General features: G+C 42.7%; 1 protein-coding gene across 3 annotated transcripts in view; it reads left to right on the top strand.

Moving 5' to 3' along the window:
• Positions 1 to 13141, top strand: part of SMARCAL1 (SNF2 related chromatin remodeling annealing helicase 1) — a 63595-nt gene that overhangs the window by 5508 nt on the left and 44946 nt on the right. Inside the window, exons 1-5 of one of the 3 annotated variants that reach the window (XM_075609724.1) lie at positions 842 to 1023; positions 2353 to 3313; positions 7449 to 7499; positions 8387 to 8647; positions 9247 to 9297. In XM_075609724.1, coding sequence (XP_075465839.1) covers positions 2425 to 3313; positions 7449 to 7499; positions 8387 to 8647; positions 9247 to 9297 — 1252 coding nt within the window. In that variant the 5' untranslated portion in view covers positions 842 to 1023; positions 2353 to 2424. Of the gene's footprint in view, positions 1 to 841; positions 1036 to 2352; positions 3314 to 7448; positions 7500 to 8386; positions 8648 to 9246; positions 9298 to 13141 lie in introns of those variants that run through there. The other 2 variants (XM_075609722.1, XM_075609723.1) reach the window with 2 other exon arrangements.

Raw genomic sequence — 13141 nt, 5'->3', positions numbered from 1 at the left:
CTGCCAGTCGTTCCATGTAGGAGCCACACCCGAGGAAGGACCCTGAGAGGTTGGAAAGCTTGCATCATGTCAACTACTTGTTGGTCCAATAAAAGGTGGGTTGCCACCTTCTACTGAAGGCCAAACCGGAGGAGAAAACCCCAAAAAACCCTTACTAGGCAGTGTGGTGCGGCGGCGCCTCCCGGCATCCTGCTGCAATTCCCCCTCCAACTGCACTGAACATGGCTGCACAGCATCAAATGATGCCGCGTTGTCATGGCAACCGGACGCTACGTGATGTCATGTAGCGGCGTGATGTAACATCCGGTTGCCATGGCTCATTTGACACCGTGCAGCCATGTTCACTGCAGTTAAAGGGGGAGTCTCGGGAAAATAACAGAGAATGCCGGAGACGCTTCCGACACCCGGAGATTGACAACGGCAACACGTAGACTGGAGGTAAGTGCCCGAAACCCGGAGTCCCCGGGTCCAACCCAGAGAGGTGGCAACCCTGAATAAAAGGCATCATACCCACTACTCCCTCTCCCTTCTTTGTTACTGCGTGGCAGAAAGGGTCAGCAGGCTTATCCCCCCTCCTCAATCCTTCTGATAACTTTCAATTCAAGGGCTGGAGCAGAATTTGACATTTAACCCCTTGCTGCCAGAGGAGGACTGCAAACTAACTCTCAGAAGTCAGATAGACTGATTCACAGTCAGTGAGCACCACCCCACCTGCCTGAGGCCTGTGAGGAGGTAATAATGTGAGAACAAACAAACCCTATAGCAACAGAGAAAGGGCAGGTTTTCCAGCAGTGAACATGGCTGCCGCTGAGCGCCGTGACGCCAACGCCGGCGCCACCCGTACGTCTGCCGGCGCAGTGATGACGAGGGCCTTCGGTTGGCAGACCGAGGACCCAGGTGCTGGGACCGATGCCAGCGGCGGGTACATAGGAAGCGGCGGAGCGGGGGGACAGGAGGCCTGGGAGCCGCAGCGTGTCTCCGAGGGCGAGGCCTCACTCACCCAGCATCTTCCAGGCCAGCCATGTACTATACAGTGTGTGTATCCCGCTCTCTTATTCAGGATATATATATATATATATATATATTTATTTATTTATTTCGGTACAGCCTTATATAATACATATAAACCTCATTCAGTGTGTATGTATGTATATCTCTCTCTCTCTCTCTCTCTCTCTCTCTCTCTCTCTCTCTCTCTCTCTCTCTCTCTCTCTCTCTCTCTCTCTCTCTCTCTCTCTCTCTCTCTCTATATATAGAGATATATATATAGAGATATATATAGAGATATATATATATATATCCCCCTCTTATTCAGACAATATATATCTCTCTATGTACTATATATATTGTGTGTGTATCCCGCTCTCTTATTCAGGATATATATCTATATATAGATATATATCTATATATAGATATATATATATATATATAATTCAGTACAGCCTTATATAACACAACCCTTATTCAGTCCAGTACTTACTTGAAGTATTTATAATATTGCCCTTTATGTTTACAATTAATATTAGAACATTACAAATTAAATGTTTATCTCATTATTGGACTTTCAAGTGGTTGTACTGTATATGTGTGTAAGTATAAAAATGAACACATACATACACGCAGAGACTTTGAAAATGCTGTATACATTGTTATATATAAATATATAATGTTCAAATACATGTTCATTTTATAACCTAAATCAACATACCGTTCCAATAGGGTTTTTTACAGTTAAAGTTTTCTTTTTTGTCTTCAAATGTTAATATATCTACATTTTATATACGTTAACCTTATCACAATAATAGACATGGTGTCTCACTCAAGGGGAGCTCTGTGAAAATATTCACACTCGTTACCCACGTTATAATGCTGAATGGGACCCTCATCTCCCAGAGTCTACTCAATGTCGCATGTTGATGTGAAGTAACTGTCAGTAGTCAAGTTTTCCTAGCCTTTCTGCCTGGGAGATGGTTAATGGAATTATGACATAAGTAGTAATGGCCGCATCTGTCCACAGAGAAACCGCGATCCTTTTTGATATGCGTGTTTTAAGCGTGCTTTATAACTGGGTTATTTTTTTGTATTGAGCCAACGTACATTATAAATAGATGATGCAGAAGTCACGTAGATCCCAGATGTCAAAGTGAGATATAGTATTTCTATAATTTGCTATTCTTGGAAACAGGCAATTGGAGTTCCTTGAGATTAACAACCTGCCAATTGATTTGTTAGCCACATCCTAAACATGTAATGAGTTTCAGTTCAATATTTAGGTTATTAGGGCTAAATACGTTGCCAATCCATTGATGTGAGAATGTGAATAGTAAAACCATGTGTCTTGACTCTTTTCAGATTGTGATAGTTTACTGCAGACTTCTGAAAGGTTGAGCTGCACAGTAATTACTAACCTGCTAATCTGAGAAGATGTCAACTTGTCTGACTCAAGAACAAAAGAGGAAGATTGAGGAGAACAAGCAGAGAGCATTAGCTAGGAGAGCTGAGAGACTAGCTGCCCAGCAGAATGAAATTAAACAGCCAAATGAAAGGCAGAATACCTCTGGCATTTCAAACATCCAGACTTCAAATACGCATCAGTCACATTTGCAGCAGTACAAAGAACTTGTACAGAATAACAACGATAGAGATGTGCCGCCGAAGAGCAGTAATGGTAATCTGCCGTTACCTGTTCAAGAGCAGCTGCAGGCAAACTGCAATATAAGATCAAGTCGTGATGACTCTGTGCTTTTACCTGTGACAGCCGTACAGAAGTCCTCTATAAGTCCCAAGCAGGATTTCCCTTGTTCTAAGCTCTTTACTGCAAATGCACAGATTGCAATTGGTCCCGCAACACACACAGACTCTCATGCTCAGTCTAGCGCTTTAAGTTCAACCATAACTGTGCCTCCGGATGGCGAAGCACTTAAACCAAAATTCACCAAGTACTTTGGCAGTGGTAACACCAATTACCATGCACAAGAAGTAAACAGACCTCCAAATAATTCATGCAGAGCACCTGAAGTGCAGGCTGACTTTGATAAAACTACAACTGGGACAGGGACAATAAAAAATGCAACTAATATTTCACAGTTCTATGGGGCAGGACCAAGTGTCTCCAGGAGTAACAGGACTGTGACTGAAGGGAGGGCAGGTACGTGTACCAGTGCAGGAGGCACTGAGACTGTGCCAGCCAAAAAAGCAACAAATGCAGTGAGGGGGAAGTGTGTGAAGCATCTTGCGGATCGGTTCCGTGTTGAAGTCGGGTACAATGCAGAACTTGTTGCCTTGTTTAAAACTATACCGAGCAAAACGTACGGTAAGTTCAATTTTCTGTCTATTTGTCAAATGACAAGCATATGATTGGCAGGGAATGTGGCTGTCGTTATATCCTTTACTTCAAGGTCCACCAACAGGTCAGGTTTTAAGGATATTCCTGTTCAGCACATGTGACTCGGTCAGAATGACTAGTCTTGGCCATTCCTTAGATTTTATTGTGGGGGGCGTGGGCGGTTGCAGAGGTCCCGCGCTCTTCCCCAAGGCATTTAAATTAAATGCCGCAGGATCGCTCACACTCCATTCTTCTCCTCACTTTTAAAGCTTTACACTCTTCTGCCCCTCCTTACATCTCAGCCCTAATTTCTTGCTATGCACCACCCCGACTCTTGCGTTCTGCTCAAGGATGTCTTCTTTCTACCCCCTTTTTATCTAAAGCCCTCTCCCGCCTTAAACCTTTTTCACTGACTGCCCCACACCTCTGGAATGCCCTTCCCCTCAGTACCCGACTAGCACCCTCTCTATCCACCTTTAGGACCCACCTTAAGACACACTTGCTTAAAGAAGCATATGAATAGCACTGTGGATATTCTGAACACATGGCACATAAAGCTTGGCCCCCTGCAGACGCACTTACCAGAACTCCCTCCTACTGTCTCTGTACGTTCTCCCTACCTACCAATTAGATCGGGGCAGGGACTCCTCTTCCTTAATGTTATGTTTGTCTAAAGCACTTATTCCCATGATCTGTTATTTATATTATCTGTTATTTATTCGATTACCACATGTATTACTACTGTGAAGCGCTATGTACATTAATGGCGCTATATAAATAAAGACATACAATACAATACCTCAACATACCTTGATTCTGCTGACTTCAGGGCTCATCTCATGGCAACGCTGCGGGTCATGTGACATCACACGACGTGACGGCAGATGACCCCGAGCGTCATTTGACGCTGAATCAAGGTAAAGAGGGGGGCGTGAGCACCGGAGGAGGCAAGGCAGGGGGCGCAGCAGCAAAAGTTTCCGTCACGTGAAGGTGGCGGAAGCCTTAATTTTCAGCACAGAATATTAGCGTAACGTCCGCTAAATTCTACAACGGTAAAGATACTCGTCAGAAACATGTTGCGTTTCAGACAGGAAACAAAATGTGTTTTTTTATTTTACTCCTCTGTGTCAGCACATACGTCGTACCTTCTTAATACATGGACCCGATGTGCAGGGATGGGATAGCGTTATTCCCATGGTCATACAAAATTGGAGCTGGGATTTTTGCTTTAGAGACAGCGTCCTAACCACAAAACTTCTTCTCTCCTGATTTGAATATTGTGGTGTGGTATAATGCACTGCCGTGCTTCAAACACCTGTATCCGTTTGCTACACCACTTAGATCAGGGGTGCGCAAACTGGGGGCGCAAGATTTTTCAGGGGGGGCACGGCGGTTGCAGGGGCCCCACACTCTTCCCCCAAGGCATTTAAATTAATACCGGGGGATCACATGAGGCCTCTGCAACTTCACTTACCTGCAACTTCACCGATGTCATGTGACCCCGCGGCATCATTTGACGCCGAGAGCCGGAGACACGTTAAGAGGGGGGGGGGGGGGGGCGAGCAGGAAGGGAAGGAGGCAGGGGGGGGCAGCAGGCAAAGATTGCGCACCCCTGACCTAGATCAAAGGTGGGTAACGCCAGTCCTCAGATGCCATCAGCAGATTGAGCTACTGATTGAGCCAGCTGTGCTGAAGCAGGGATATCCTGAAAACCCAAACTGTTGATGGCATGTGAAGACTGACGTTGCCCACCTCTGCTCTAGCTGATGTCTATGGGGTTATAAGCATAAACGACGCCACTTTATTATGAACCTATTGTAGTGCGTACAATCAAGTGACCTTTGATTGCGTCTATGACGTGATAACCCACGTAAACTATGAACAAGGCTTTCTGCAGAAATTGCAATGCGTTGCATGCTAAGCTATGGGAATCCATGCGCTAGGAGAGTTTTAATTTGTGACCCGAAATATTTACTTGCGCATTTTAAGTAGCGAATGCAATTAGCACAATTGATGGAAACGGCAATAGCTTAGCTTGTGGTAACCAAAATGGACTCGCATTCTGACTCAATGAGGTAGTCTGAATTGGTCCATATTAACAGCCGTGTCACAACTGCAACTTCCCATTACCACTACTGAAAATGAATGTGCTGCAGCATAATGCAATTAGGAGTGTGATCCCAGGGTACAGATTTTTCTGCTTAAAGGGGCAGTCCCTGTTACGCTCAAAATGTACATGTTTAAGTGATTAGGGGATTGTTCTATACCCGCGTTTTTCAACCAGGGTTCCTAGGAACCCTTGCATTCCCGCGGGCATGCCTAAGGGTTCCCTGTAATTTTCAGGTCATTTTAAAATTGTACTTAATACAGAAGGATTTACAATACGCCTCATCTCAGCCGCACTATTAGAGAGGGTTGGGGTTCCTTACAATGCATGTGATCTCAGACGCGCTATTAGTGAGGGTTGGGGTTCCTTATAATGCATTTGATCTCAGATGCCCTATTAGAGGGGTTTGGGGTTCCTTACAATACGTCTCATCTCAGACGCGCTATTAGAGAGGGTTGGGGTTCCTTATAATGCATTTGATCTCAGATGCCCTATTAGAGGGGTTTGGGGTTCCTTACAATACGTATCATCTCAGACGCACTATTAGAGAGGGTTGCGGTTCCTTACAATGCATGTGATCTCAGACGCGCTATTAGAGAGGGTTGGGGTTCCTTATAATGCATTTGATCTCAGATGCCCTATTAGAGGGGTTTGGGGTTCCTTACAATACGTATCATCTCAGACGCACTATTAGAGAGGGTTGCGGTTCCTTACAATGCTTGTGATCTCAGACTCGCTATTAGAGAGGGCTGGGGTTCCTCAAAATTTCACATAGGGTTCCTTAACCAAAAAAAGCTTGGAAACCACTCCAAAGTGGCCCTTTGCAGCCCAATTGCGGTTTTCAGAAAACATTCCAGGCAGTGCCCTGTGATCGGCTGCTTCGGAGCCAACAGAACAACCATGAAACCTGTATGATTGCAATTATTTATTTATTTTTAAAGCAAAATCTGCCATCCAAGTATTTTTAAAATAGTTTTTAAGATGCAATTTGATCTTCCTCTGACTGCTGAACAGGAGTTTGCACAGGCAAATCCAGGGACATAGTGGAGAATAGAGGCACGCAAACATTTCATGGACAAACACTTCATGTGTGTGTGGGGGAAAAAAAATAATGTTTAATTTCCACAGAAACCAAAGCAACTGGGTCTTTACGTAATTATATTTCATGTATATCTGAGTTGATCCAAAAGGGGGATCAGAAAGGTTCCCTCACAATAGAGCACTCAATGTGCGGAGTACAGTGAGTACACTAACAATGGTCTAACAGTTAGACCATTGTTAGTGTACTCACTGTACTCCGCACATTGAGTGCTCTATTGTGAGGGAACCTTTCTGATCCCCCTTTTGGATCAACTCAGATATACTAGTTATATATCCCTCTGAGCACCTTTGGTTATACTATATGATTATACATACATATATGGGTGAGCGGTTTTTTCTTTCCCTTTATAGTAATTATATTTCATTAAGATAATTTTTGTAGTTTTTTTTTAATGAAAGGTTTGTCACCTACAAGGGACTGAGCCTTAATGGAACAGCAACCCGGGGAATATTAATTAGTGCATGCTTAAATGCAATGCCTTCAAATCTATCCTAGCAGGGAATTCACACAATTAACATAATGGATTTGACAATGTAGGCTTACATGATGATGTGTGATCCTTGGTGCCATTATACAGTACACTATGTTGATATTCTGCGGGCGTGAGGATAAACGGTGTGTTGCAGATTTGCAGGCATCTCCTGCAGCAAATAATTGAATAATAATTCTTATAATTCAAATAATTGAATAATAATTGAAACTCCAGTCCTCAAGGGCCACCAACAGAACAGGTTTTCAGGATATATGGTTGAGGTTGGCCTGTTGGTAGCCCTTGAGGACTGCAGTTGGCCACCCCTGATTTAAGGCAACATTACTGCAAATTGCACAAACTGCGATTTCGAATACTTCCATAAGCCTCCTTATTGATTTTCTTGAGCCGCTTTATTTCTTTCACTGTTTTTCTTGTGTTTTAGATCCTGCAACCAAAATGTGGAGTTTCAGCCTGGAAGATTACAGCAGTCTCAGTGAGTAAAGACAAACTACAGTCACCCAAAGCATTCTACGTTCTTAGTGCTGAGTATTATTTATTTAAGTTTCCAGTGAAAGGAACGTCACCCCTACTTATTAAACATGGATGTGTACGTTGTGATGTAGAATTATGTGAAACTGTGGAGCCTTCCAATATGAAGAATAGAATATTTGAACATCTGGGTAAGGCATAGCGACATTTCTATCTCTTGATTAGAGCGGCATTGCCTGCCCTCTTTGGTTTTGGGAAGAACGTTGGAAATTTTACTTTAAGCTCCTTTTGAAATACTGATTTAGTTTTTATCCCACAGATACATTTTATTGCACCATACGGGATACATAGCCAATACTAATATGAAAAAAAAAACTGCTGCCCTGTTTCATGTTAGAGATTTAGGCCTCAGAATTACAAGTAGGAAAAAACAAATATACCATGAGAAGCAATGTAGGGATTGGCACAGAAAGGCTGGGTAACAGTTTGCAGAAAGTCCTGACTAAGTGGATTAACTGGCCTCCTTTTAGTAACTAGCATAAAAATAATGCTGCCATATACTCTGTGGCATCTCAAGGTTCTGGTGCTAGGCAATAGTCTGTCCGGGCGTCCTGGCGCCCCGGGGGTTACGGTAGCAACATTTTCCCAAGCTTCTGATTGGAATGAGGTGTGTAGCTGCTGAGGGAAGCATGTCCTGGGGTGCATGGAGGCGAGGGCAGTCTTTACTTTATCCTGAACGTATACTGTGTCCTTGGAGACCGGGCAGCTGCCTACGCTCAATGTGAGAGACGCCTCTGCGTATACACGTCTGCCAATGTGTTTCTTCTGTACCAGCATTGGGCTTAATGAGCTGGGAGGAAAGAGTTGTTTTATTTTTTTTCTTGTGTGCAGTGAGTGAAGTTCAACATCTGCAAGCAGTGGTCTTGAAACCTGTGGAAGGGATGGAAGCCATTGAGATCCCGTCTCATCCTCATTCTTCGAGCAAGGAAGCCGGCATTCATGCACTGCTAGCGATGTGCAACAACTGGCAGAGACCCAGTGCCACCCTGAAAGGCAGATGTTTGCTGACCACTCGCTCCCGCTTTGAAATGGGAATCGGGTATCATGTAGACATCATTGCCCTATTCAAACAGATGAACTCCAGAAATTATGGTAAGTCAGGAGGTGGTGTTGTAATAGTCAGCAGCAGAATATCACTAGGTTCCATTGATCAAAATCTCCAGTGGAATTGTGTTCATCTGAACTAGAATTAAGTGAATCTATTTAGCAGCAAACCTAAAACTCCATTAAAAACACAGAAAGGATCTTTAATCGTCTTTTCTCTATCTTACTTTCAAGGCGATCACACATTCACTTGACTTTTATAGCTTCGCCTGTCATGATATATACCCAGTAGAAGTTATACTGACTTAAATAGCTGTGGGAATGATGTTCTCGTCCATTATAAATGCTTGTCAAAAATAAGGAATAGCAAATGAGCAAACGAATCTGTGTTTCCAATAAGGATTTGTAACACCGGCATACTGAGGGCTAAGCAAAGCCCTGGAGATCTCTGCTGGCATCTCAAACAGGAGTTGGAAACAAAAGGTGAATTGCAGATACTGTAGATGCCATGTTTTGTTTCCCAGCTGGTTGATGATGCTGGTGTATAAGCAGCTTCAACTCAGGATAAATGATTGGGTAAATACTGTATTTTCTTACAAGACGCACTGTGATTCGTTATATATACACACACATCTGTTTATTTCCAGACACGAAGACTAGAAAATGGAGTTTCCTATTGGAGGACTACCAAAAACTGAGTAAGAAGCTTCTTTTTCTTTTCTTAAGGTTATGAAGTAGGAAATAAAACCTCGGCATTGTATGATTATTTAGAAATCGTTTCTATGAAATGAATTGCTGCCACAGAAATGTCTGTTTTCTTAACACTTCAGAAGCTCTGGGACCGCCACAGTATGGGGGTTTGAAACATTTTACAGCAGGGGTGGCCCACTCTAGTCCTCAAGAGCTACCAACAGGTCAGGTTTTCAGGATATCCCTGCTTCAGCACAGGTAGCTCAATCAGAGACTCGGTCAAAGACCTGTGCTGATGCAGGGACTGATTGAGCCAGCTGTGCTGAAGCAGTGATATGCTGAAAACCTGACCTGTTGTTTACTCTTGAGGACTGGAGTTGGCTAACCATAATTTACAGTATCAAGTGGCTAATTACATTTTAAAATGTTCTCTTGGCTTGAGAAAAATGTGTTCTTATTGGAGTACTTCTCTTACTTGTCCATCTCTGTTTCCTAAAGATATAGCCAGATAATGTATAAGCGGCGCTGTGGAGGAGGAGTGTGAGAGGCCTTCCTGGCAGCCACGGGTTTAACGTAGCAATCCTGCCCATTGTACCTACAGCTTTATTTTACAGAAGTGGAATCAGTTGGCTTCGGAACTGAACCATGCTATCTTTATCTCCAGGGATTCCTGTTTCCTGAGATACTGACAGCTGTTCCCTCGTGGACATTTAATGAATGTCCAATAGGGACCCATGAAATTTGACAGCCATTTAATTTCCCTAAAGAGAAGGAAAATGCTGACAATAGTAAGTATCTCGGGACCCCCTTAACTGAAAATAGCACGGCTTAGCTCCAGAGGAACCCCCCAATACCAATTCCAATAGTTAAACTAAAGACCTCTTGGTGGGATTGCTGCTCTAAAGTTTCAAAGCATCTAGTCCGTTAATAAAATACATGATTAGTACTTAATTTCTTGGCCATGATAACTCCAAGACGCTGCATGCTCATCTATATAAACTACTGTATGGCTTTCTTACTTTCCCAAAGTTTGCTGTTTCTAATCATTTGTGCAACAAGAAAAGAAAAAAGAAAAACGATTTTGGTAAACACAAGTGTTTTCTAAGAGTAATTGCAGCCCTGATTTCATCAAGCATTTGTCATCAATGTGTGCACAGAAAATACACTGAATTACAGCAAAGCACAGCAGTGCGGCTGGAAAATGAGAATCCAGTACAAATTCCAGCTTGATTTCCTCTGCTACTGGTCATTCGAGACGCATGCATATTTATCTTGCTAAATGAAGCGTGTGAAAAGCGGCTTTATCTTTTGAAATGATTTGATTTTGCAAATAATTGTTTATGAAGCTTAACATTGCTCTACGCCTCCTGCTTCTTCTGAGCTCCAGTGCTCTGTCATGCTTGAATAAAAAGGTCATTTTAAGAGGCAAATACCTGTCTGATGATTCATGCTTGCTAGAGATGCTCCCTAATCATTTTCTTTTTAGGTTGCAAAAAGAGCACACTGTAATAAACAGGCAAATTGCTGCAATTATTTAGTGCACTGTTTCATTTGAATTGTATGTCACAAAAAGCCTTCATTTGTTTCTGTCATTCTCTGTGCATCGGATCACTTTGTGTATTTCCCCTTCATCAGCAGAGAGGCCGGCAATGCCAGCTTCTTCTGTATTAAAGGGGCTGCTACCTGCAATTAAAGGAAAACAGTATGGCAAAAAACATTATTTCCTCTTTGCCCTCCATGGGCAAAGTGATCCAGTGATCGCAATAAGCTATTACCTCCCCAGTGTGGGGGTTGCATTCAGGCACTGCGGACACGGTATATCTTAACAATTTGTCAGGTCTCAGTGCAGCGAGGAATGGGAATAGGATGCCATATCTCCCCGACAAAACCCTTGGGTAAGAAATATTTTTGGAAACTTCTTGGTTGTAAGGAAAGTGTTTTTTGTTTTGTATGCATGATTCTGGAAAAAGCCCAGCCACCAGAACAAATGTTAGACATGATTTTCTGGTTGAAGTTGTCTTTGGCCAAAGCCTTTGTGACCAAAGAAGATCGTAAAGGATTACAGGCACAGAAAAAAGATCTAGGTCTCAGACTAACTTTGATGTATCAGATGACTCAACGATTGAATCGGACCAAGAATTAGCACACACCTCTGATTTTTAATTACTACAAAAATGTGTGTTTTTTTTTTTTTTTTTTCACAATGCAAAAACGCCACAGAGAAGAGGATCCAGCATTTAGTGTCGATAAAATAGACCAATTAAGTCCATACAATTAATTCTGGGTATTCAACAGCCCGAACAAGTACATTCTCCGCAGGATGTTTTTCCCCTGTAGGTTATTTAAGAAAACCGCCTTCATTGCATGTGCCCAAAGCAATTAAAGACATTGTCGGAGAATTGGAGCTACGAGATTCTAAAATGGCCATCTTCGAGATGCTTTCCTAGAATGTACCCATTTCAGACACAGGATATAACATTTTGGGAATCTTTTCCTACAGTAAATACTCCCATATCCAGATTTACCAGAAGACCTACATTACTACTGGAAGAAGTGGCTCCATTCACAAACCCCATGAATCAGAGTCCCATTTAAAAAAGGTGTGCTGAACAGCAGGAGCTGCTAATAAACCAGCAGTATCATTAACTTCAGTGACGAGCCCTTTGTGTATGGTTAGCCAATCTGCAGAAAGATAAGGAGGAAGTCTACATCTACAATATTAAAATCTATTGAAGAAACTCCAAGAGCAGTAGATTTTATTTGTGAAGAACCATGGCGTCAACGGTGGCAACCAGAAGAGCTCTGTAGCTCCGTTCATGGTCTGCAGATTCTTTCTCAAAAAATTGTGTGGGCTACACTTTTAAGGTGAATTTTTATTGGGAGGCAGAGAAATGTATTTTCCTTTTGTACAACTACCCAGTCATTCAAAGAGGCTAAGGCATACAGGCCTGGAAGAATTTATTGAAGGCAACCCAGTGGCAGAGCCATGCCTCAATTTTTTTATGGCCCCACGGGGAATGTCCAGTGGGGCCAGTCAAGGTTTTAATAACCAATGAAGGATTGAGGACGCTGTCCTCAAGCCAAATAGCAGTTAGGGGAAGAATTTCCATCTTTTTGAAGGATTATGTCCATACTATCACAGACGCATGGGTGTTGAAGGTAATCCGACAATGATACGACCTCGAATTATTTTCCATTTCCAAAATTTTTCCACAAAAATCCTCTACTTTTAGGGGCATGTCAGGACTGAAAACTCGAAGTCAAATTTCTCAGCTTTCATAAAAAAAGTCAATTTTTTGCAAGTTCCAGTAAGTCAAAGGAACAAGGGAATTTTATTCCGGAATGATCCTTGTTCAAAAACCATCCAGAGATTACAGGGCAATACTAGACTTAATGAGGGTAAACACCTTCTTAAAAGACATTCAAAATGGAATCTTTATGCTCTTTACTCAAAGCCATTCAACCAGGGGTGGTCTTGACATTCGTAGATTTAAAAGATGCATATCTCCACGTTCCTATTCTCGGTTCACACCACACATTTCACAAGTTTTTCAACCAGGGCTTTAATTTACAGTACAAAACGCAAAGCTGCCACCAGTCTAAATTCTTTCAAAACTAAGGCTATCTTACATTTTAATCTCGTCTGTAACTGTTCCATACCCCTATAAAATATATTATCTTTGGAGACTTCCGTTGACGTCATCCGAAATGCCTGGATGGTGAGAGAGCTCCCAGATCCCCCGCAGCATAACGGAGCCAGAAGCTAATTTCCCCCGAGCATTTTCCACCCTGCACAGGCGGACCCCATTGCTGAATCCCCAGACATGTCATCAAAAACGGAAGGAAAAAAAC

The sequence above is a fragment of the Ascaphus truei genome, chromosome 7 (assembly GCF_040206685.1).
Source record: "Ascaphus truei isolate aAscTru1 chromosome 7, aAscTru1.hap1, whole genome shotgun sequence".
In the NCBI taxonomy this organism is placed as follows: domain Eukaryota; kingdom Metazoa; phylum Chordata; class Amphibia; order Anura; family Ascaphidae; genus Ascaphus; species Ascaphus truei.
The sequence above is the reverse complement of the archived record's forward strand: the minus strand, read 5'-3'. Positions and strand labels throughout refer to the sequence as shown.